Genomic DNA, 25,080 nt, shown 5'->3' on the forward strand with positions numbered 1-25,080 from the left:
GACCAAGTATTGTTAAAAGCTCCAAGGGTAAAAGCCAGGCTTATAAATCACATATCTATGAAACAACCTGAAGATAGCAAGCAATAAGACAAGAGCTTGAGGGGATTAACTAAACATAATTCTGTAAACTGTCTACATTTTAAAATTAAAATGTAAAAATTGCTGCTTTTTGGGCTTCTACAATATAACTTAATATAGCACCTAGACAAGATTTGTATAATTTGTTTAATACCAAGCATGTACATTGAAGTAAAGGTGCATACCCTCCCGTATACATATACACTGTAATTAGGCTGAAATTAGTCCATTCCCCTACACTCAGGCTTTGTACCAGGTGGCTGGTGAGATCAAGGCCAGCACTTTTACACACACACACATACATACTGCTCTGGTACATCTTGTTTTATCTATTTGTGAAAGGGTCTATAGGCCCCATTTACATAATGACTTATTCAAATTAAGCTTGAAAATGGTGTAGTGTACACAGAATAAGAGCATAAGCATATCACCACACAACACACAAAAGTTGTTTAGCCAGCAGCTTAACTTTATTTTTATGTCACAAATAGTGCCAAGAAATCCTATTCAATCCTGTGATTGGAGAAGGGACATGTGGCAAATAACTGTACAACTTGCTGTCTGAGAGCTGACATGCACACAGCAAACCAAGGCCCAGGCAGTCGACTTCACCATTGTGGTAGCTAATGTATTTTAAAAAAATAATAATGAAAACCAAAAAACCCTAGTGAGCTGCGTCTGCGCAATAACGCAAGCTCTTCGCAAGATGGTTCAGCTCACTAAAATACTGTTCTCCCCCCCAAAAACATTGATTCACAGCAGAGCAAGTCTCAAGTCTTCTGGATGGACAGACACTGAAATCAAAGAAATCAATATCCTCTTCGGCGGGGGGGTGGGGGGTGAGGGGTTAAAAAGAGCTTCTGGTTTTGATGAAGTTGGGAGGAATGAGGTGATCCAATTAATCCGCAAGCCCTCGCAGCCACCGGGCTGATGACGGCCACTGATGGGGGGAGGCACTTTAGGATGCAGCAGGGGAATTTACTGCAGAGACAAGACAAGATCAGATTTCAGTTAGAAGAGTCACATTTTTTAAGCGATGCTATAGAGAATCCACTTTGGGTTCCATAAAACACTACAGTAACCAACTATTTGACTGAGCTCCAAAGTAATCACTCAATACACAGAATGGTTATAAAATTGCCCAAACAAGTCAAGTCCAGCATTAGCAGGACTAAAGCTAAAATAGATCTTTAAAAATTAGCTGCCAGCCTCATCCAGCATCGCAGATTTTACAGACAAAAAACTGACTCAAACCAAAAGTTACTTTCTGAATGAGAACTAAATCGATTCGGGATATCCAAGGATGGTGATACCAAGCCCAACGAAAGATAGAACTTAAGCAAGCTGATAAATCCCTTCCCACGCCCACTGCATTCACTCTGAACTACTAGGCTGATTAAGACCAACGGTCAAGTTAATGTGTACAGCCTGTTCTCCCCTCTTCAATCTGATACTGACACTCACATACAAGACAGCTAGAAAGCACGAGGAGAATTGCTGTCGCATCCAAGTGCAAACCTAGAGGCCACAAAGAAATGCCAAAGGTCTATCAGAGGATGCCATATACAAGTCCAAATGCATAAAGGGGGAATCTGAACAGCTTAGAACATCTACGTTCTTGTGTACTTGAGGAACTTGAGAAACAAGCTGCTCTGGACACAAGTTAAAATTTCTATTAATTTAAAAAATCATCCAGCAATATTAGCTCACATTACAACCAAAATACCAAAAAAATACAAGCACACAATGATTTTTAGAACTTGTGAACTGAACACTGTTGAGAGTGGGCTCTCAACATTCACAAACTTAACAACCTAAATTGTCCCCATCGACTGATTCTTGAAGATATGATCGGATAATCTACCTCTACCAGTGGTTTGCACTGTTCCAATACATGAGGTAATGGAGAGTGAAACAGACTAGTGTAAACAAGGACACTTAGATTCTATTGAAAGTGATAACTGTCATCTACTTAAATGGGAGATTACCACAAAAGGTCAGCACCCTTTCCTTTGAGAAATGCTTCACAGTTTAATTTATTTGTTACAGAAGAAATTAGACATCTCAGGCTCATCTATGCATGTATGAAAAATTAAATAAATAAAACTTACGCATTTCTCAATCTCAAGACCGTCTTTGAAGAAGAGCATGTAGGGCGTCACACCATCCTCACGGAAGTCAAGGAGGCCGATAGTGCCATCTGGGTTCATGGACTCTCCTGTGAAAAACTACATAAAAAACAGCGCAGTTCAGTAAACCAATCCAGCCAAAGTAGGTTGGGATACAAGAGGGCTGAAATTGGATTTACCATTGGTTGGCTTTTTTTATTATTATTATTTTTTTTAAACATATGCCACAAAATGTTTAGAGGTAAGAAAAACTTGGGTCATTAAATGTACAGCAAGTTTATTATGTAATTGACCACAAGAGGCCTGTCGCACTAATTTGGGTTGTATTAAACCAAGAAAGCTTGAGAAAACAGGTCAAGCAGATCAAGTACAGTCATTCCTGTTAATGACTGGTACCTCATCATGCTGCAGCTTTGCTCTACCCATGATGTGGTTATGGCAGATTATAAACACAGCTGCATAAAGCAGCCATAAGGCCTATTAGAAAACATACTCAAGGCAAGTTTGGTTTCACAGGCCTTGACTCCTAACAACAAAACTGGCATCATATGTACTCAAAGACCTTGCACAGCAAAACAAAGCCATTCTGAACATACCTGGAAGTTCTTGATGTTTCCTAGGATTTTCTTGACCTCAGCTGGTGCGTTAGCCATGAAGGGGTCTACCCGATCAGGAGATGTTTCCTGCAGCTTGGCTTTCACTCTGTTACAAGGGAAAATGATGTAGAATAGTGATATTAGTCATACAAAATTGAGAATCATTCAACACAATGAATTTAACCAGCAGAAAGTGTTCTGTTGTCCCCAATTCAATCTTCTAGGTCACTGACAGGACACGAAGAAAGCGCAGGGACTTTTAATTTCGCATCTGTATAATAAAACCCAGGCATCTAAACATCACAAGACACTGGGCTGTCAAAAGATGCAAGAATTATAAGATTCCCACACACACACACACACACACACACACACACACACACACACACACACACACACACACACACACACACACACACACACACACACACACACACACACACACACACACACACACACACACACACACACACACACACACACACACACACACACACACACACACACACACCATTTCTACCATAACAATAGTGCAATGTAGGACACCTATAGCACAAAACTTTAATGCTGACAAAACATGCTGATTTTATGGATTATGGACTATTGACAAGTATTAGTCTGCCCTGAATTACAGCAGGTACACATTTAGCCACAATGCTAAATACGGTAATAAGTAACTGCAGCAACACTGTACAGTGCCTTTCACATGGCTCAAACTTAGTCAGCATTATAACACAATAAAAGCCACTCAGTCAAGATTTATCATTTTAATAAAAAGTTAGTGTATTTCTACAGCAAACTTTCCACAGCTTTAGAAATAAAGCTATTAAATTATGAGTTCAATCAGTTGTTTGTATACCTAAAACTCCTCAAAAGGTCTTAAATAATCAGATCTATTAGGCCAGATCTTTAGACACCTAAAACAAGCACACAATTTGCAATCATTCATCATGTATAATACATACATAACAGACCTTTTAAATTCAGTCTGATTTTAAAAGAAACACCCTTTATCTGCTAACCCATCATCATCAAGTATTAAAAAGGTGCTACTGCCCACCCATCTCCAGGGTCTTTACATAAACAAGTAAAGTAACTAATAATTCACTGAACAAGGTTTTAAACAAAATACACACTTACGCCTTCATGTAGTCCTTGATGTAAGCTGTGTAGGACTTCTTGTCGTAGCTGGTCTCAGTGAGTTTGTGGTTGAGGACGATGTCAACACCACTGACTGTCGTAGAGTCGCAGCCTTCGTCCTGGACCTCTGCTGACGCATTGCCACCAATGAGCGCATCGTCGATATCACCCTCTGCTCTGCTGATCATCTGCAAACAGAAAATGCATCACATTGGATATACAAGGGTTTTAATGGATCACTCATTTAAGCCAAGCTGCTGTGTGGCGCATTGATTTGGGCAAGGGTAGGAACTTAAAACACAGGTAGTGGGGTTTTAAATCCATCGAAACATCAGTACATTATTTTAGGATCTATACAGCTCTGGGGGCTTCCCTTTCTGAATCAGTTTCTCTGATTTTGCCATTTATAGGTACCGTATTTTTCGGACTATAAGGCGCACCGTATTAGAAGACGCAAAGAACGCCTATTTTCTGCTATTTTTCCATACATAGGGCGCATCGCATTATAAGGCGCGTTAAGTGACACTAGAAAGGGTGCCTATATCAAAGTGAACAGGGGTGGCGCCATGTTTCCCTTCCCCCACCGGGGGTGGTCGCTTGCGGGTGGAGCGTCTCAGTATACAAATCTAACTGTTAGCTCTTTCAAAGTCAAACGAGTGCTGGATATTAATCTACACAGATTCCTCTCCTGAAAACTGTTTATTTGGGTGAGTAACGTGCTTCAGTTCATTTACAGTAAGCTTAGATTTCCAGATGTCCACTAAGGCTTGCTGCACCAGTGTTAGCATAGCTATCCGCTAGCACGCTAGCTAGTCACCTAAACTAGTAAAGTTAACCCAAACTTAAACGACAGCGTTACACTGAGTAATCCTGCGTGTTCTGGTAAAACAGTGAGATATTAGCTAGCGATTCGTCCCCCGTAGCTTGTTTTAACACGGTAAACAAGCAGATTACAGGCTGATAAAACTCACCTCTGAGAGAGTTAGCGCTTAGCATCTAGCTAATGCTAGCCAGGCAAAGCAGCACAGACTTACAGGCCGACAACTCACCTCTGAACGGTGAACGCTTAGCGATTAGCATCTAACTCTAATAATACTGCTCCAGCAGTATTAAAAGTGCTAAATTTAGAAAATACTGATCTCTGAACAGTGAAAAAGCTAGCTAGCTAAGCGGTTAGCATCTAGCTAATGCTATTGCTGCTCTGCACGGAGTGTGTGTTTACTGCTCCTTACACCTGACGGGTAAAATTTAGATAATACTGATCTCTGAACAGTGAATAAGCTAGCTAATGCTATTTGCTGCTCCAGCCTCGGAGCTGCACGGCTCTGGACTCTGTATAGCACTGAAACTCTCTATAACGCTGCACGGAGTGTGTGTTTACTGCTCCTTACAACCTGACGAGTAAAATCCATACAAAAGGCGCACCGTATTATAAGACGCACTGTCAATTTTTGTGAAAATTAAAAGTTTTTAAGTGCGCCTTATAGTCCGAAAAATACGGTATATGTTTCAGAAAAATTAACACTGACGGTGTGTCATCATTCATCTTCCCCCTGATTATATTTGAAGTTTTCAATTTGATAAAATTAAGAAAAAATATATTAAGTCTCTTTTTCCAGAGCTGTACCACCCATTATTAAATAAAACCTCAACTTACCCCCTATTGACCTATTGCGTCAGCATTGCCCGCTTTTGTGATCTGCAAACTAACCCTTTTCTAGAAAACAGTAGACTCTGACATCTTTGAAAATTTAACAACAGAAGCACAAACAGATTTAATGAACTACGATGCACCTAGACGGTGTCCCCTTGCACCTCTTAGACAATTATTCAGTAATTAATTTTAACCAAAACACTATTGGGAGTTACTATAGTAAGAATAACTCATTATTGCTGTAATTATAAAAAGTGAAGACTTGGGGCGTGGTCTCGCATACCAGGTCTTTGCATTCCTCTAGACCAGAGGTACTCAAAATGTGGTATGTGAAGATTATGAAATCAAATCTTCCTTCCCAGCAATATATCTGGCATAAAGCCTTCACAACAAGAGTTGTGTGGTGGGGGTATTACTGTAGCAAAGCAGCATTAATAGGCATGCCTATGGGCTTGTCCAATGCAACATTTATCAGCCCTGGTCCTGGAGGCCAAATACCAGCAAGTTTTCAGAAATCGTTCTAAAAGGGCTTCAGTCAGACTAGTGTTGCTCAATCCCTCCCTGTCCTTGACATTTTCAAAATATTCTCTGCTTTAACACACCCCTGCACTCCTGAAAAGGCTTGTTGATAAGCTGATGTGTTAAGAGCATTGAAAGTAATACAAGCAAGGCGGCAGGAAGCCCCCCAAGTCACAAGATCAACTGACTGAGGAGTCCTTAAAAGTCCAACTAATTACAGCACGTGGAATCAGGTATGCTCAGGCTTGTTGAGAATGATATTCATTAACTTATCAGTGTAGCTGCAGGCTAAGATCCAACAACTCTACACTCTCCACGCTCAATTCTCAACCAATGAGAAAATGTAAACTGAAGTTGGCTGTGAAACATGTAGTACAAAGCAGTAATTTAGTACTGCAAGTCTAAAATTGGATCAGGGGACTATATATCCCCACCCAGCTCACACCTGGCATTAGGCATTGTCCCAATGGATTTTAGCTCACATCCTTCAGAGTCCTGTTCTACTGGCAATACCTCTCTACAGGGACTAGACAAGCAGAATGCACATTTCTACATCCTTGTCAGCAATAGGTGGAACTTAAAAGTAGCTGAATGCACTAATTACAATGTCTAGAACATCACACTCCTGCAGTAACCCCATAAACAGCATATTGGCAACACAAGACAAATGACTGGGCAGAGCTTGTTTCAGAGCTTGAACAAGAGTTTACTTTTTACTATACTTCTAACTTAAATAGTACAGACCATATAAATGCAATGTAATATACACTAAAGTTTTCATTGTGTGTTTGACTGACTGCATTGTTGATCAGGATGTTAATCACCACCCCACCCAAACTGGACTCATCCAAAAGTGTTGTATAAAAGCACCATCAATCACTCCAGAGATCAGATTTGCTGTGCCAAAGCTCAATGCTGTGGGGGTTCTACCCCTCTAGCTCATGCCTGGAATTAGGCACAGTGCCAGAGTCCCGTCCTATTGGAAATACTTCTATACAGACAAGCTGTGTGTGCACATTCCCACATCTGTCAGCAATGTGAGAAACTTGAAAGTAGCTAAAAGCATTAGAGTAAGCGTCTGAACAATTAGGATGTTTAATGAAACCTCACACCTAGGCTGTTTCTCAATATGCATTCTTGTGCAATTTAGCATCCTCACATTCTTGCCAGACATCCTGTGCTACCCTAACTGCAAAAAAATACTGAACATATTTAAAGAAAACCACTGAAGTTCACAGATTCGGAAACTGAGAACAGTCCAATTTACAGAGAAAATCGAACAGAAATACCCAGCATTCACTTTGAATTTAACAGACAAAAATCACAATATACTGTTCTGCCCCAAATTATTATAAATCACCATCTCTCAAATCTTACAACGGTCTTTCCAGTTCCTGCTTTAAAAACGTAGTGAAAAGCCACTACAACTATAATTTAATATGATTAAAAAAAAAAATCAAATAAGTACACAGCATATTAGTTTGTTTGTGCCAGGCCCCTTTCAGGAATGGACTTCTTGGGACGAACATTCATCGCATTCCCTAGGTCACATCTCTACAACCGCCTGGTAGATGTCCTCCACCTTTGTATACTTTCTAAAGACTTGAGAAACGATACACTTTAAAACAAAACTAATCTACATTAGCATATATCTAAATATATAGCAACTACTTCAGAAGGAGCTTCAGAATCTGATCAGGTACAAAAAGTAATGAGCTCATACTGGTGTACTGTGGGTGGGGGGAAAGAAATCAGCCATAAGGTTGTTCAAGGTTTCTCACAGAAGCAAAAAAAAAAACAGGTACTCAACTATGAGGTCGGTATGCGTTTTGATTGGAATTATACTGGTATTGGCCGACGTGGTCAACATTTTAAATCGATACTAGCTGGCATATATATATATTATATGATGAAAAACACTGGATATGCTATTTTAAAAAATTATTTTAAGCTTTAAAGTTTAACAAAGAAATATCTATTCAAAATTGCAAAAATGGGTGTATTAGTGTATATCTAAATATATATAGAAGACATGAAACTAAAGTTTTGGATACAAACTTTACATTGGATCGCTTGACCAATCAGAAAATATGTTGTACAGAATCCATTCAACATCAGTCTAGAAATCCATGTTAGTGTGTGTCTAAGTATTGACTGTAGAACGAAAATAAATCTAGCATCAGGAAGCTTAGAAACTTTTGGACAGCGTGTAACGGACTCATACCGGTGTACTGTGGGTGGAGGAGGGAAAGAGAGGGGGAGGGAGGGCGGATACCACAAATTAGTCATAGGATTGCGCAACGTCTCACAAAGAAACCCAAAAACCAAGCAGCCAACAGTTCCTTAACTACCTATTAAGTACATAAATATCTTTATTTTCCTCTTTAAATTTTATATAAATCAAATACACAGGCTAATAGAGGTGTCTTACCTTTCCCTCGACTTCGATCATCATTCCATTCTCAGACTCTTTGATTTTGTAGATGTCCGAGAACATCTCGTCTCCTGTGAAACAACGTACACATACATTTAGTAAAGATGGGATTAAAAACGAGTTGATTTCGAGGACATTCTCTTTAAATATGTATTACTCTGGTGAATCCCGAAGCGCAGTGGCTGAGGCGGTGCTGCATTTCGGGTCAGCTGACTTTTTAAAGATCTCAGGCCTGGACAAAAGCAGCAGCAGACCGCCTTAACAACAGGCACAGGCCGGCCTGAGCTCATGAGTTAGTTAAATAGCTAGCTAGCATATGCTGATTTATTACACAGTTTAAATGGACTGAAAAAGCAGAAAATAAGAGATTCAGACTGTTAAAAGGTATTTAAAAACAAATGTGTACGTGGCATCTCGCTAATTGGCGCCACACAAGTTAAACTAGCTAGCTAGTTAGCCTGCTTAACTTTTACATGGTGAAAATCTGCCGGTGTGGTAGCTAGCTGAAATTTAGCTAGGCTAACTAGCTAACGTTAACAAACCGGCGTTTTACTCAAATAACCAATTTTTCACCCATTTCTCACTCCTAACACCAAAATACCAACCACTAAACCCGTTTTAAAGCCTTAAACACATAAACCCCACATTAAATCCCCACTAAAACGACACTATATACAATAAAACACAACTCCAGCTAACTTCTGTTAGCCGCACTGCGCTAACCTGGCGCTAAAAACTTAGGCCTCTTTTCGCCAGCGCCACAAAAACCTACAAAAAAGCCACAAAAACGAGCCGGACACCCAAAAATACCCTCCAAATCCACGAGTTTAAAGCCTTTACACTCTGTATAAGCGCTTTCTCACCGGTGATGATGTCCTTGTAGATGATCATTTTGATGGATTGTGTTGGAGGGCTCGGAGCAGGCGCTGCGCTGGCGGCGGACTCAGCTGGAAAGGCCGAGAGACCGAGATCAGCTCTAGACACTGCCAGAACAGATGACGTCAATGCGCGCTCAGCTCCTTTTTGTAAAGCGCACGAGCGACCTCAAGCGGCCCGCGGCCAATCAGCGCCCTCGCCCTCTCAGTACAGCACAGTACAGTCTGTGCACTCGAGTACAAACTCTCCTCTGATTAATAAATAAATACTGTAATACTGTGAATTAAAGCAACATTTCTACACTGTGTGGTAGGATAGACCAGGGACAGATGTGACACCTTGATTTTCTCCGTTTAGAAACAAGCTAGAGTATTTACACTCACTGTGCACATGCTCAGTTAGACTTTCTAAAGAAGCCACTTTTAAAATTTAGAGAGGAATTTACCACAAAAGTTATTTTTAAGGTTGAATTTTAAGGTTAAAATTGAACCTTTCTATCGGAGGTACTTTTTGGATACTGTCCTGAGATCAAATGTCTAGGAATCAAAACAAGTATTATTAGCAATTAAGCATTTTTTGTAAGATAAAAGTTGTTAGAAATGTCTAACATGTCAAAGTACCAGACAGGCTAGGTTACATTTATATTTATATTTAATATATATACATATGAATCAATTAATTTGTATGGTAATAACATTGGTCAATGAAATGCTGACTGCTCCCTTGAACGTCTTCACTTCACATTGCTTGCCAATGTGCTTATTAATTAGGCCCACATAAACTATGTTGGAGGAGAAGGTTTGGCTCGCAGTCTTCAAACTAATTCATCCGAAACTGGTTGAGGCCAGTGAAGTTCTTCCACACCAAACTTGCTCACCCATCTCTCTGTGATCCTTTCTTAGGCTCCGTTCACATTACAAGCCACATTGCTCACATCCGTTTTTTTGTTCAGATCGGATTTGGCTATCGTGAGGGTTTATATTCACAAATGTAAGTGGACTGTATCTGTGTGTAATGTGAACGAATCTGTCCCTGAAACGCCTCACATGTGCACACTGATACATGTATAAACGTCTCCTGCTTCACCAACAAAACAAAAAACATCATACTTGTGAGACTCGTAACTTTATAAAGGTGAAATGGATGAGTTAGCAGCTCATATGTAGAGCATCTTTTGCTGAAGTGGAGAGTAAACAGCTGGTCTGAAGTTCATGCTCAGGTCGAGGAGGTGCAAAAAGACCAGGCGGTTTGCTTTTGCTGTTTTTGCAGCTATAGCTGCACAGCTGCACCAAGAGGTGTGTGGGTACGAGAGAGAAGCATGTAGCGCATGCAGAAATTCTGATTTGACTGTTCACATTCATGTTGCACGTCCATGGATCGGATACATATCTGATTTAGGACCACATATGAAAGTGACTCAAATCTGATTGAAAAAAAATATTTGAGTCACTTCGACCTGGTAATGTGAACATTAGTGACCTGGTGTACAATCATGTTAAAACAGGAAAGGGCCACTGCTCTAGAATCCAGGGACTGATGCTTTGCATTGCACTTAGTGATGTTTAACCTTTGTGTGGTGTTCGGGTCTGTGGGACCCGTTTTCATTTTTCATCAAATGATACAAAACATTTTTTTTCTAACTCAAACTCATTGGCATTGGCTCATTTTTTGTGAAAAACATCAAAACACATTTTCGATAAACACACATCTTTTGCTGCTTTTGCTACTGTCCTTAAGACACTGAGCTGCTGTATTTATACCCAGCCAAAAGCAGTGATTTATCTTCTATCTACAGTAAACCACTGTGATTCACAGAAAAAGTATAAAAATCCCAGTACGGTAGTCTTCAGACAGTCAGATGAACCACCAGTAGGTGTCCCCATGCTCTTTCTCCTCAGTATGTTGGTGGTAGAGGAGCAGCAGTGTGAGATCAGTATTTAGTAGGCTGGTCACGAATGGACTGGCCCCACTTGCTTCCTTCAAGTGGGAGGATATTTGTTCCTCTCACAGAGCTTAAGCCTTCAGTGTGTGTGTGAGTATGTGTCTGTGAGTGTGTGTCTGTGGGTGTGCGTGTTGACCAGCTTCACTGCAAATTTGCACCAGCTGAGATGAAGTCCTTTTATGAAAACTTTCTTGAAAGGTGAGTATTATGATACAAATCTAACACCATTTTTACACCATTGTAACTGTAACACGTTTAACTGGAGTATGCATGTCCTATCTCCAAAACAGCAACTTTTTACAGGATAAGCCAAAACTTTTAAAACTTTCAATGGAAGGTAAAATTGTGTATTTCATTCCATAAGACAAATTGGAGCATTTTTATGTTGGTTAATTCATTGCAAATATTTTCATTGATTGTCAAAAGTGGAAAACAGCAGTAACTGAGATCAGGTTTAGCATCAGTGATTAGTAATAATAATAATAATAATAATAATAATAATAATAATAATAATAATAATAATAATAATAATTGTAGCTAACTGCCTTTTTAGAGTTAATTTAGTCTTATAGCCTCTGTTTAGTTCTGCTTTTCTTTCTTAAGCCTCGAAGTTACATGTTAATGTACTTTTTTAGCATAGTGACCCAACAAATTGTGCCCTACAAAAAGTCTGTAGTTGATTAATACTATAATGTATTAATATCACAAATTAAATCCTGCATAAAACTGGTTTACCCTGTCTTACATATCTAATATAGCTTTTTAAAAAATTATTTTAAATGGTTGATGCTGCTTTTAGTCACAATAAAAGGTCATTTTATACGATGTTGTAAATGTTAACTAGACAGAAACCACAAAAAGAATTGACATGCCAAATATCATGAGATGAGGCTGTCCACTGGTCAGCGTGGTTGTGGCAAGGCATTGTAAATTCATTAGAATAGTTTTGTAGGCGTGTATAATGTACATAAAAGGCATTACCACCCACAGTGGGCAGCGTAGTCTGTCTAGAATTGTTCATCCGAACAGACAAATAAAAATCACAACCATTTTAGTCCACCAAACCTTATATGCATATCATACAGATCAGTGTAGTGTTCCTTAGCTTAAAATTGGGACATGAAAAAGTCATGGGAAATACAGTAATATGCTTTACTTTTCCCTCAATTATACACTTTACTGTGGGTGGCAAAAGCCTGCCTCAAAGGCTCTTGAAGATACTATGCCATGCCTAGCCGCATCGACAGACCTATCCCTGATTGACAATGTGTGGGATGTTCTATCTATTGGATGCACTCTCAACACTTCTACTGCAAAATTAGCAGGAACTGTGTAAGAATATTTGAAATGCATAGAATAGATGGAGTATTGCAAGACAGCATTATAAACTTCTGCATCTCTATAATGCCGAGATATCCGGTGTCTTGTGTTACTAAATGTGTGACTAAATAAATATGATATTACCCATATCAGTCATTTTTTTAAATAATTTAATGTTCCTGGGATCTTTTATCTTTATCTTTTCAATATAACTGCAATGTGGCACTTCCTTCTGGGTGTAACTATGCTTTGATGATGAAGCTACATGGACTAAAAAGCTGAACGTTAAATAGGTTTTTCCTTCTCTTGTAAACTACAAAGTTTTTCTCCGACAGTGAGAGTATGCACTTGTAATTGGGGTGCAGTGCAGTGTTGAAAGGTTATTACCAGCCATAAAGCTAACTTTGAAGTATGGTAACTGTTCTCATTGCGCAGCCCCATGCCTTTTTCCAGTAGTCATTCTGTTCCAGTAAGCCCAGCAGCGGTCAGAGAGGGTCTTTCGTCCGAGACCCCAAAGCAGACCAGCGAGTGAATTTTTAGCAGCGGAGGGAAACAGATTCATGCCCCACATTTTTTAAACAGAGGATGATTTGCTAGCTTGTGATCCCGCTTCTCCTGAGGGTTCTGTGGTTTACCCTGGCTGTGACACAGAGAACTAAAGCCAGCTGTTTCATTTCCCACTGGGAAGCGGCTGGTACAAAGCCAGACCTGCTCTTTATATAAGCTCTGTGAAGGGCGTGTGGCTGCCCTGTGGCATTTCCACACAGCGCCCTCACAGTGTGCCCTCAGCAGACCACTCAGAGCTGAGTTCCTGGCAGTGCTGGAGACTTGAGGTTAAACAGTGGTGGTTTTAAAAGCTACCGTTACACTGAGCTGCTGTATTTACACCCAGCCAAAAGCAGTGATTTCTCTTCTATCTTTAGTAAATGACTGTGATTCACCCAAAAAATAATAACCAAAAGAAAATGTTATAGCTGTTACCAGTTATAGCTGTCCTTCTTCTTCTTCTCCTTCTTCTTCTTCTTCTTCTTCTTCTTCTTATTATTATTATTATTAAAAGTAGTAGTAAAAGGAGTAATCAATGTTTTAAAATTGTTGGGTTTGTTAGTTACTTTCCCCCCCCCTCAATTTTTAAAATATTTCTATATTGTTATTATTAGTCAAAGTATTTAACCTTTTAAATTTAAATTTAAAGTTTTTAAGCTTAGGATTTTGTTTTTCCAAGTTTATCCCTATTCGATTTTTATTGTTATTATCATTGTTATTTATTATTAGTTGTATTAGTCATAGATTCCAATGTTTTTTATATTTCTTTGCCTATACCTATCATTATTATTAGTTCTAGTAGTAGTATTTTTTTATATTATTTTTTATTAGTATTATTAGAAGTAGAAGTTAGTTTTCCATCACTCATTTTTTGTATTATTTCTGTTATTTCTGTTATTTTTATTACTGCTATCATTATTGTTAATATTTATATATATATTCTAAATTATTTTGTCCCTTCATTTTTATATTATTATTCCTATTATTTCTATAATTATAAATATTTTAATTAATTTAAATGTACTGGTGCTTATTGTTGGCCATTGCTTTTTAAGTGTTTTAGTTTTTGATTTTAAAGTTTTTGATTTCATATTGTAATTTTAATATTATATAAAATTATTGTAGATGGTAGTTTTCGTATTTTTATTGTTGTTGTGTTTATTAGACAGTGAATAAGTGTTGAGTTAAAGTGGTAGAGCTTCATAGTGAGCTGTTCTGCTGGTGGGCTTCAGTGTGTAGCATTGTGTAGTCTAGACATCAAAAAAAGGAGGGTATAAATGTATTCCAGATTATTCTACAGAAGCTGGAAAGGTAGCGGGGCACTGCAGGGTGCTGGTGCTTTCTGATGACGAGGCGTTTTGTTCTGAGGGCACTTTTACTAAAACCCCTAAGAAAGCACAGTAGGGTGGGGAGGTGCTGATTACTCAGACATGTGCCCGTAACCTCAGCTTTCTCTTATAGTAAATCATCAGGGTCAGTTTCCGTGGCAAGGATTAAGACTAGTATTAGACTATGTTTGCTTTCAGTGGAAAATCTCTATCAAACATGTTGTGTAGTCCAAGACTAGGATTAATCCCTGTGTGGGTAAAACTGCCCCATAAACTGTGTTAAATTAACACTGTGGATGCTAATTTAACACTAATAGCGTTTGTTTTAACACTGGCAATTTTCTCTGCACCAGTAAGGCCCAGTACTCTTAAAGACATTCATTACGCTCACTGTTATTTTTTATATTATGATAATCTAATGTATGTGTATTTGGTTCTTTCCAGAAAGTAACTTGAAGGAATCACCATCAGACATGACCAATATTATAAATATCTGCATATTTAGATCAGTGGTTCTGAGTTTAGAGCAAAAATCTGAACCACTGAAATGATCATCTTAATAACGCCTTCTACAGATAAAATTAGTTATTAATTTCACAATATCTATTCAAAATGTGCTCCAAACTTCTAATTAAAAAGGACTAATTACGCTCTCTGTAATTAAATATGCATTTAATCATCACAACATCCACGATATGCTTGTAAAAGTAGGGTGAATTGTCTCCGAGTGAGCCAGTGGTCTAAAGCGCAGCCACTATGATAGGGAGATTGCTGGTTCGAATCCCAGTCATGCAGCTTGACATCAGCTGCCAGAGCATAGGGAGGCCATAATTGGCCAATTGGCTCTCTTTGGGTGGGTAGATGGTGCTCTTTCCAATCATCACTGGTGATGTTGATCATCACAAGGCGTCTGTGAGCTGATGTATCAGAACCGAGTCGCTTCGTTTTCCTCTGAGTGTGCTGTGATGCTACCCTCCTGTTGTTGGGGCATCACTAGTGATAGAGGTAGTCCTAGTGTGTGGGTTGGATAATTGGCCTTGTAATTTTTTTTGTTTTATACTTAATTTTATTTGAACATTTTTAGCGAAGTGAACATATTCAGTACTACAGTAACAGATAATTTGTGTGTCTATTTTTGTTCACCAAACAAGCTCAAGAATGTCCCAGTTACACTTTCCCAATTCCCATATTAAAACTGATCATAGTACGATAAAAATATCACCAACCACATTAGTTTTAATCCACTGACGTTTTACGAGGTGGAGTTTCTTTTATGAATACTGCAGAACCCTTAGATGCTCTGGTGACATGGGTGCATGGGTGACTATCATCATGCTCATCTCTTTGATTGCTATATGGGCTAACTGACCTTCTGTAGAGGACTGTTTATCATCAATGTCACCCGGTCACTTTTGAAAACCTGGAAATTCAGACTTTCTGACTAATCCACCCTTTAGTTTCCTCCGGGAAACTCGATAAGCTGGCATTGTTCAGCCTTTTTTCCCCTTAGCTTTAGAATAACAGTGAGTCATTATTAATTATAGGTGAAGTTATTCGATCATACAGACAGCTGGATATGTTTTAGTTGACTTTATTGTGTATGTTCACTGGTGTATTGTGATATGAAAACATGTTTTTTCTTCATATCTTCAATATTGTCAATACTGTAAGTATTGTCTCTAAGGACGCTGAACATAAAGAGATCATGAAATGACTATCAATAAGTAGTGGTTCTGTCTTAACGTGGTGGATCCACTAGTGGAGACCCTTATCCAACCTCCAACCCAACACCAGGAGGTTGAGTAATGCTCCATTACTGGACCTGCCACAAACGGGACCCTGTATAGGGTCTCCTGCATTGAAGGTTGATGTAAATTCTTAATGCCTTCTATGACATATTACCTGTAGATATGTGAAACTGTGGATTAAGGAAGGGTAAAAACCTGCTCAACTCCAGAAATGGACTATCCCATCCTGTGACCCACTGCCAGGCCTGAACTGCTTTATTTAAACCTTTAAACCAACTATGACCCTGTTTGTGCATTATACTAATAATAATTTTGGTGCTTTTGCCCCACAGATTGCTGACTATCTGTAAGCGATGGCTGTTGACTAAGATGAGTGTGGGCACTGAGTGAAACTCCAACAGTAGAAGCCTTGGTTCGGGGGTTCAGTAAGTGTCTAGGCTCTTACGTAATCCATGATGTCTGTGAAGGCTTACTCTGTCTTCTCCCAGTTTCCTCATATGTACTCATTATGTTGTCTTGAGTGTACCACCGCACGCACACCCTTCATACCCACCAAATGAGTCAACACCTGGAGTAATCTACAGTAATTACACACTTTTCAGATCCATTGGTTTAGTGAAGCCCTGAAGTGCACTATAGTAATTACAGATCTGGGGGAAAAAACACATCACTTATCATTATTTGTATCATCTAATGTGATACTGTGGCCTTTTTTAATGACTACTGTTTTAACTGTTAACTGTTTGTTGCAGGTTAAGATGAGTAGGTGTGCTCCACCTCTATGCCTGTGGTTGGCTGTGGTACTGCTCGCTCCACTGCACGGTAAAGCCTAATTCCGCTCCATTATTACTAAACACTATGGATAAATAGAAGTTTAGATCATGAGTAGAAATATTGATATTAAGTTGAAGTTTAGACCTTGAGTGTAATATAGACTTAGAGTAGAAATGTAGGCATTAATTAAAAGTATAGATATTGTGTAGAAGTATAGATACAGTATTGCGTGGGAGTATATATATTGAGTGGAAATATATATTTAGAGTAACAGTTTAGATCTTGAGTAGAAGTTTAGATCTTGAGTAGAAGTTTAGATCTTTAGTAAAAGTTCACATCTTAAGTAGATTTGAGTAGAAGTTTAGATCTTGAGTAGTAGTTTAGACTTTGAGAAGATTTGAGTAAAAGTTCAGATCTTGATTAAATTTGAGTAGACATTTAGATCTTGAGTTAAATTTCAGATCCTGAGTAGATTTGAGACAAAGTTTAGATCTTGAGTAGTAGTTTAGACTTTGAGAAGAATTGAGTAGAATTTTAGATCTTGAGTAGTAGTTTAGACTTTGAGATTTGAGTAGAATTTTAGATCTTGAGTAGTAGTTTAGACTTTGAGAAGAATTGAGTAGTAGTTTAGACTTTTGAGATTTGTGTAGAATTTTAGATCTTGAGTAGTAGTTTAGACTTTGAGAAGAATTGAGTAGTAGTTTAGACTTTGGGATTTGTGTAGAATTTTAGATCTTGAGTGAAAGTTCAGATCTTGAGTAGATTTGAGAAGAAGTTTAGATCTTGAGTAAAAGTTTAGATATTGAGTAGAAATTTAGGTCTTGGTGTAGATTTGAATAAAACTTTAGGTCTTGAGTAGAAGTTACGATACTGAATAGAAGTTTGGATATTGAGTAGAAGTTTAGATATTGGTTAGAAATATAGATATAGAGTAGAAGTTTAGATATTGAGTAGAAATTTACATCTTGAGTGAAAGTTTAGGTCTTGTGTAGAAGTATAGATACTGAGTGGAATTTTAAGTTGAAATGTATATTTTGAGTAGAAATGTATAGTGAGAAGATTTTGTGTATTGGTTTATATTTTTTATATTCTTTTAGAAGTTGAAAGATTTAGATCTTGAGTAGGAATTTAAATATTGAGTGGAAGTTTATATATTCAGTAGAATGTTATCTTAAATTTGGATGTGTGAAAAAAAGTTCTTATTAGTTCACATTAGTTTTTTGCATACTAAATGTGCATTTTTACCTCATTGGCTTATTTGTTTTGTTTGACCTGCCCTAGCAAAGGTCACCGCCCCGGCCCAGCAGCATGCGGCACTGGGGCTCCCCTTCATGCTGGGCTGCAATGTGACGACAGAAGACGGGGAGGTCCTCAAACAGGTCCGCTGGCTGGACGTCCGGAACAAGACCATCCTCCACTACCAGCCTCAGAGACCTGGAGACCTCATCAGTCATGATGGAGTTGAGCTGGCCAAGCAGCGAGCTCACACCAGTGCCATCGCCCTCGAGAAGGTCAAGGCCGGGGACGAGGGCTGCTACACATGTGTGTTTGACGTGTACCCTACGGGGCAGCAGCAAGGAAAGACCTGCCTCTCCGTGACGGGTAAGGTGATGTGATAGAAACAGTATGTGCTTTTCCAACATAGTTTCTAAAATGTTGGGTGAAATATATAAATAAATGTAAATATAACCTGAACGCAATGATTTGCAAATGTCATAGACCTAATTGAACATTAACTCATTTAGAAAACAGATTTAATAAGAACAATTTGCAACTAACTCAATAGGTGGGTATACAAAAAAAAAATTGGAGAGATTTAAGGATTCTCTCAGAAGCAAATATGGCTGGAGTGTCACAAATCTGTAGAAAACTGCATTAAAATTGCAAAGTAATACTTTACTTGGATGGTCCATTTGATGATGCTCAACTGACATTCAACTAACATTTAACTGCATGTCTATTAATTGCAGTTAAACTGAAAAGTGAAAGTAAATGATTCTTTATTGAATGTAACCAAACATCCAACTCCAACCCAAACTCCAATCTAAATATTTTAGCACTGGGTTCAGAGTTAGATTTAAAGTTTAGGTTAGGGTTAGGGTTAGTGTAGGGTAAGATATTAGGGTTGATTAATGGTTAGGGTTTAGGGTTAGATGTAGGGTTAGATTTTAGACTTGATTATGGGTTAAGGTTATGGTTAGGTGTAGGGTTTGATTTTAGGGTAGATTAAGGGTTAAGGTTAGGGTCAGGTGTAGGGTTAGATTTTAGGGTAGATTAAGGGTTAAGGTTAGGGTCAGGTGTAGGGTTAGATTTTAGGGTTGATTAAGGGTTAAGGTTAGGGTTAGGTGTAGGGTTAGATTTTAGGGTAGATTAAGGGTTAAGGTTAGGGTCAGGTGTAGGGTTAGATTTTAGGGTTGATTAAGGGTTAAGGTTAGGGTTAGGTGTAGGGTTAGATTTTAGGGTTGATTAAGGGTTAAGGTTAGGGTCAGGTGTAGGGTTAGATTTTAGGGTTGATTAAGGGTTAAGGTTAGGGTTAGGTGTAGGGTTAGATTTTGTAGTTGATTATGGGTTAAGGTTAGGGTTAGGTGTAGGGTTTGATTTTAGGGTTGATTAAGGGTTAAGGTTAGGGTCAGGTGTAGGGTTAGATTTTAGGGTTGATTAAGGGTTAAGGTTAGGGTCAGGTGTAGGGTTAGATTTTAGGGTTGATTAATGGTTAATGTTATGGTTAGGTGTAGGGTTATGTTCTATTTGTAATAATTTACATTTAACATAAGGTTAAGTTGCAGTTAATAGACATTCAGTTGAATGTTAGTTGAAAGTCAGTTGAGCATCAACGAGGCCATCAAATGGACCATCCATGTAAAGTGTTACCAAAGTTTCAGCAAACCTAGGAAAATTCCTGGGTCAAAAGGACAAGGTGGATGGCCAGGCAGATTGGATGCTGGTGATCTTCGGGCCCTCAGGTGAAACTGCAATAAAAATAGGTTGCTTTTAACTGATTCTGTACTTAAAATCACTCCTGCAGTCTTTTCTGAGCTAATTCTCATTTAAAAAAAATAAAAATGTGATTAATCTCACAATAGAGTAGTTTTTGATTTTACTTCAGTTCATTGTAATAAGTTTTTTTTTTTGATTGTGTTGACGTATGGCTTTTTTTTTTTAGCATAAAACAGCTTTTACAGATGGCATTTGTTCACACTTGTTGACCATGTGTTAGGATATGTGTCTGTGGTGATTAATGACACAACAAAGAGACAGCAGATATATTGAAGTTATATTGAAGACCTCTCAGTTGATACAGTAAAGTTAGATTAATTCTATTCAGAGTTTATTATTTGCGAAGTGGATAAAATACCATGCCATAGATGCCATAGAAAAAACTTGTTTTGTTACATTAGGTTCTTTAGCAATTTAAAGGATTTTTACACTCATACATGTTTTGCGGTTCTGGATCTTTATGGCACCAAAAGTAATATTTTCTCTGTAGCATTGTCAAAAAAAACTTTTTTTCCCATTTAATTTCATTTTAAAGGGTATAACTACTGAAATAGCCCAAGAATTTTTAAAGAAATGGTAATAAACTAAGTAACTTGGAGTTTAAGAATCATGCAAGAATTGGTATTTCTTCCTTTTTCACCACTAAAGTACATACTGTACACATGCATTTCTGGACAAGCTGAAAGATACAAAATCAGCATCAGTAGTGAAAGAATCGTCTGGACTGAGTAATATTTCAGAATTTAGCACTAATACTTAGTGTATTGATACTAATACATATACTAATACATATACAAATAGATTATGCAATGTTACACAATTCTCTTGAGCACAGTTACCACTTCACCAGAGATTGGGAATTGTAGATAAGCGATTCTTCCAATTACAAGTCAGTGAAGCACTGCAATTATTTTAAAGTTACTATGTTATGGTACGAAAAAAGCTCCATAATATTGCTTTGAGCAGGCAAAACAATTAAGGATGTCTAAGGGTTAAATCTGCAGACCATACATGTCCAGTCTAATTCAATAACTAATTGTTTTCTTGCTTCCTTTTTTAGCAAGGGTGGAATCTGTGGGCAACAAAACAGCCGTCCAGGGAAAACCGGTGACCCTCTCGTGTTCGTACGGCCTTACGGAAAAAGTCCAGCAGGTCCTGTGGAGGAAAACAGCAGAGCAGGGCGACACAGTCACCGTGGCTTCCTACACCAAACAGGGCAGCGTTACAGTGGAGACGGTGTTTCAGGACCGAGTCAAGCTGAGCCGGTCACTGGGGCACAGCCAGCTGACCATAAACCCTGTTCATACAGAGGACGAAGGGTGCTATACCTGCGACTTCCACACGTACCCGCTGGGCTCCAAGAGCATGACAGCATGCCTCGCTGTTTACGGTATGTACTGAGCATGATGATAATGAATATATGTGAAATAATACATCACTACTGCAGTGTTAGCATGCTGGTGTCCTGACTTTTCCCACTTCACTAATGCAGCTGTAGTATGCTGGTGAGTGGGCTCATCCAATATTGCTACCAGCCTTCCACTGACTGCTTACTACTGTTACGCAAGTGGAAGGGATGGACGTAAGTGCAAATATATTTTATTTAAACAAACAAGATAAAATAAAACAGTAAACAAAACACGGGTAACGCAAAAAACTTACAAAAAAAACAAGGCAAGGAGAATATCAAACTAGAACAAAAACTAAGAAACACAGACTACTAAACTAAGACTAGGATACATACGGACAGCAAGGATGCAAAGATACAAAAGATACAAAAGACTCGACACTGAACATTCAAACAGAGGGGCTTAAATACAAGAGGAGAGTGAGAAACACCTGGGCTTGGATGACGAGGGGGCGGGGTTACAGACAGGACACAGGTGAGAACACTAATGCTATAGGGCAGGGCTGGGGCGGAGCTAGGGTGGAGACAGATACTAAATACAACAATAGCACATGGCTGGGAAACATGACAGGTAAACAGAGGGGCAGGAGCACAAGAGACCAAATGAGGGAGAAACAGAAGACTGACATGGGCTAAGGTGTTACATTACCCCCCCTCAACGGCACCACTACCAGAGGCGCAGAGAGAGAGGGAACAGGGACTGGACAAGGGACACGAACGGAGACTGGACAGAGGACTGGACAGGGAATGGAAACTGGACCGGAGACGGAGACCGGGCAGGGAACTTGACATGGGACGGAGACTGGAATGCAGACTGGGATGGGGACAGGACACATGACTGAACAGGGGACTGGACACAGGGACTGACCGGGGACTGGACAGGAGACAGAGACTGGACAGGGAACAGAGACTGGGACTGGACAGGGGACCTAGACTGGACATGGGGCACGGACTGGACAAAAGACTGGACAGGGGAACTGGGACAAATACATTGACAGGGACAGACACGAACATGGTGACGGGGACAGGAACAGAAACAGAGACTGAGATGGGTACAGGGACACAAACTGAGACAGGGACCAAAACAGGGAGAGACACAGGGACCAGATACACAGGAGGGTGCCCAGGACTGGCAAATGTCCAAGGAAATGTCTGTGGCAAAGTCAGGGGAGCCAGCCTGGGCACAGTGCTAGGGGTACAGTCCGGGGGCCTAGGAGCAGGCCTGGGGGCATACAAAGTTCTAGGAGCAGGCACAGGGTCAGGAGCAGTGGGTACCACATGGGTGGCAGGCACTGCTGGTGCTGGAGCTGAGGCTGTAGCAGCGGGAGCTGCTGGTGCTGGAGCTGAGGCTGTAGCAGTGGGAGCTGCTGGTGCTGGAGCTGAGGCTGTAGCAGCGGGAGCTGCTGGTGCTGGAGCTGAGGCTGTAGCAGCAGGAGCTGCTGGTGCTGGAGCTGAGGCTGTAGCAGCGGGAGCTGCTGGTGCTGGAGCTGAGGCTGTAGCAGCGGGAGCTGCTGGTGCTGGAGCTGAGGCTGTAGCAGCGGGAGCTGCTGGTGCTTAAGCTGAAGCTGTAGCAGCGGGAGCTGCTGGTGCTGGAGCTGAGGCTGTAGCAGCGGGAGCTGCTGGTGCTTGAGCTGGGGCGGCGGGTGCTGCTGGAGCAGGCGCGGCGGGTGCAGTTTGAGCAGGCGCGACGGGTGCAGCTTGAGCAGGCGCGACGGGTGCAGCTTGAGCAGGCCGGAGCTGCGGGCACAGGGTCAGAGGCAGCCGGAGCCGCGGGCACAGAGTCAGAGGAGGCCGGAGCCGCGGGCATAGGGTCAGAGGCGGCCGGAGCCGCGGGCACAGGGTCAGAGGCGGCCGGAGCCGCGGGCACAGGGTCAGAGGCGGCCGGAGCCGCGGGCACAGGGTCAGAGGCGGCCGGAGCCGCGGGCAGCGCTGATACAGGGGCTGTGGGTCCTGCTGGCGTGAGGCGGCTGCCACCGCGGGTTTGGAAGCGGCTGGCACCGCTGGCAAAGAAGCCGCTTCAGCGGGAACTGAGAGTCCGGCTGCCGCCAAGATCCGGACTGGAGGCGCAGATTCAGCAGTGGGCGAGGCTGTGGAAACCGGACCAGAGCTTGCTTCTGGAGCAGGAGTCGAAAACCAGGAATCCGGCAGGGCTGTAGAGCTTGGAGCCGGCAGGGCTTGAGAGCTGGGAGCCGGCCGGGCTTGAGATCTGAGAGTCGGCTGGGCTGGAGAGCTGGAAGCCGGCCGGGCTGGAGAGCGCGGTGGAGCTAGCAGGCTGGAGAGCGCGGTGGAGCTAGCAGGCTAGCTAGCTTAGCTGGAGCTGAGCTGACGAGCTCCAAGCCGAGGAGAGGCGCCGGGAGTGGTTCATCTCCCCGAATTTGCTCGGCAAGGAACCGGAGATATTCGAGGTCCGCCCTCCTCGTAGCCTGCCACTTTGCTACGTCCATTTTAGGTCGAGTCTTATGTTATGCAAGTGGAAGGGATGGACGTAAGTGCAAATATATTTTATTTAAACAAACAAGATAAAATAAAACAGTAAACAAAACACGGGTAACGCAAAAAACTTAGACTACTAAACTAAGACTAGGATACATACGGACAGCAAGGATACAAAAGATACAAAAGACTTGACACTGAACATTCAAACAGAGGGGCTTAAATACAAGAGGAGAGTGAGAAACACCTGGGCTTGGATGACGAGGGGGCAGGGTTACAGACAGGACACAGGTGAGAACACTAATGCTATAGGGCAGGGCTGGGGCGGAGCTAGGGTGGAGACAGATACTAAATACAACAATAGCACATGGCTGGGAAACATGACAGGTAAACAGAGGGGCAGGAGCACAAGAGACCAAATGAGGGAGGTGTTACAACTACTGAGACTTATCAGATCTGGAAACTTGTCAAACCTTGCTAACATAGCGCTAGCATGCTGGTGACCAGGCTCATCCAACATGGCTATCATGATGTTTAACATACTGGAGACCAGGCTCATCCAACATTGGCATCATTATGTTAGCATGCTGGGGACCAGACTCATCCAACATGACTATCATGATGTTAGCATGCTGGGGACCAGGCTCTTGCAACATGACTATCATGATGTTAGCATGCTGGTGACCAGGCTCATCCAACATGGCTATCATGATGTTAGCATGCTGGTGACCAGGCTCATCCAACATGGCTATCAAGATGTTTAACATACTGGTGACCAGGTTCATCCAAAATTGGCATCATTATGTTAGCATGCTGGGAACCTGGCTCATCCAACATGGCTATCATGATGTTAGCATACTGGTGACCAGGCTCATCCAACATGACTATCAGAATGTTAGCATGCTAGGAACAGGCTCATTCAACATGGCTATCATGATGTTAGCATACTGGTGGCCAGGCTCTTTCAACATTGTTGTCCTGATGTCAGCACGGCGGCAACCAGCCTTCTTCAGCGTCGCTAACTGTTGCTTTCACATGTTGGTAGCACAACTCAGCTTTAGCACAATACAGAGTTAGCATAACCCTAGCCAATAGGCAGACCCCTGAGTCTTTAAGCTTGTGGCCCCAAGTCCAGTTAACTAACTAAGAAGGGAAAAC

At 40.7% G+C, this 25,080-nt stretch overlaps 2 protein-coding genes and 2 non-coding genes across 4 annotated transcripts in view; 1 reads left to right on the plus strand and 3 right to left on the minus strand.

Annotated features, from left to right (window-relative positions):
- Positions 1-526: 526 nt before the first annotated feature.
- tpt1 (tumor protein, translationally-controlled 1) lies at positions 527-9,555 on the minus strand. Its single transcript, XM_007246674.4, has 6 exons — positions 9,414-9,555; positions 8,548-8,621; positions 3,944-4,131; positions 2,804-2,909; positions 2,190-2,306; positions 527-1,059 (listed from the first exon to the last, which is right to left on the minus strand). The coding sequence occupies exons 1-6, from the start codon at positions 9,439-9,441 to the stop codon at positions 1,057-1,059; spliced, it is 516 nt and encodes a 171-aa protein (XP_007246736.1). The 5' UTR covers positions 9,442-9,555; the 3' UTR covers positions 527-1,056.
- Positions 1,505-1,640, minus strand: LOC125786172 (small nucleolar RNA SNORA31). Its single transcript, XR_007428304.1, has one exon. It is a non-coding gene; the product is annotated as a small nucleolar RNA SNORA31 (small nucleolar RNA).
- LOC125786173 (small nucleolar RNA SNORA31) lies at positions 3,000-3,134 on the minus strand. The gene has a single exon (XR_007428305.1). It is a non-coding gene; the product is annotated as a small nucleolar RNA SNORA31 (small nucleolar RNA).
- A 1,838-nt stretch (positions 9,556-11,393) lies between the features above and the next one.
- The window catches only part of zgc:172122 (Ig1_MRC-OX-2_like and Ig domain-containing protein), a 29,197-nt gene continuing 15,510 nt past the window's right edge, over positions 11,394-25,080 (plus strand). Inside the window, exons 1-5 of the mRNA XM_007246671.4 lie at positions 11,394-11,566; positions 16,643-16,735; positions 17,063-17,132; positions 18,366-18,686; positions 21,142-21,471. Coding sequence (XP_007246733.3) covers positions 17,069-17,132; positions 18,366-18,686; positions 21,142-21,471 — 715 coding nt within the window. The 5' untranslated portion in view covers positions 11,394-11,566; positions 16,643-16,735; positions 17,063-17,068. The remainder of the gene's footprint in view (positions 11,567-16,642; positions 16,736-17,062; positions 17,133-18,365; positions 18,687-21,141; positions 21,472-25,080) is intronic.

The sequence above is a fragment of the Astyanax mexicanus genome, chromosome 21, assembly GCF_023375975.1.
Source record: "Astyanax mexicanus isolate ESR-SI-001 chromosome 21, AstMex3_surface, whole genome shotgun sequence".
Taxonomy (NCBI): Eukaryota; Metazoa; Chordata; class Actinopteri; order Characiformes; family Acestrorhamphidae; genus Astyanax; species Astyanax mexicanus.

What these genes read in the sequence shown, in the direction of transcription:
- tpt1 (XM_007246674.4), bottom strand. Translation starts at nt 9,441, where the DNA reads ATGATCATCTACAAGGACATCATCACCG. An exon ending in CTACAAGGACATCATCACCG is followed by an intron (nt 8,622 to 9,413) that starts GTGAGAAAGCGC and finishes GTTGTTTCACAG; the next exon opens with GAGACGAGATGTTCTCGGAC. An exon ending in TGATCGAAGTCGAGGGAAAG is followed by an intron (nt 4,132 to 8,547) that starts GTAAGACACCTC and finishes TTCTGTTTGCAG; the next exon opens with ATGATCAGCAGAGCAGAGGG.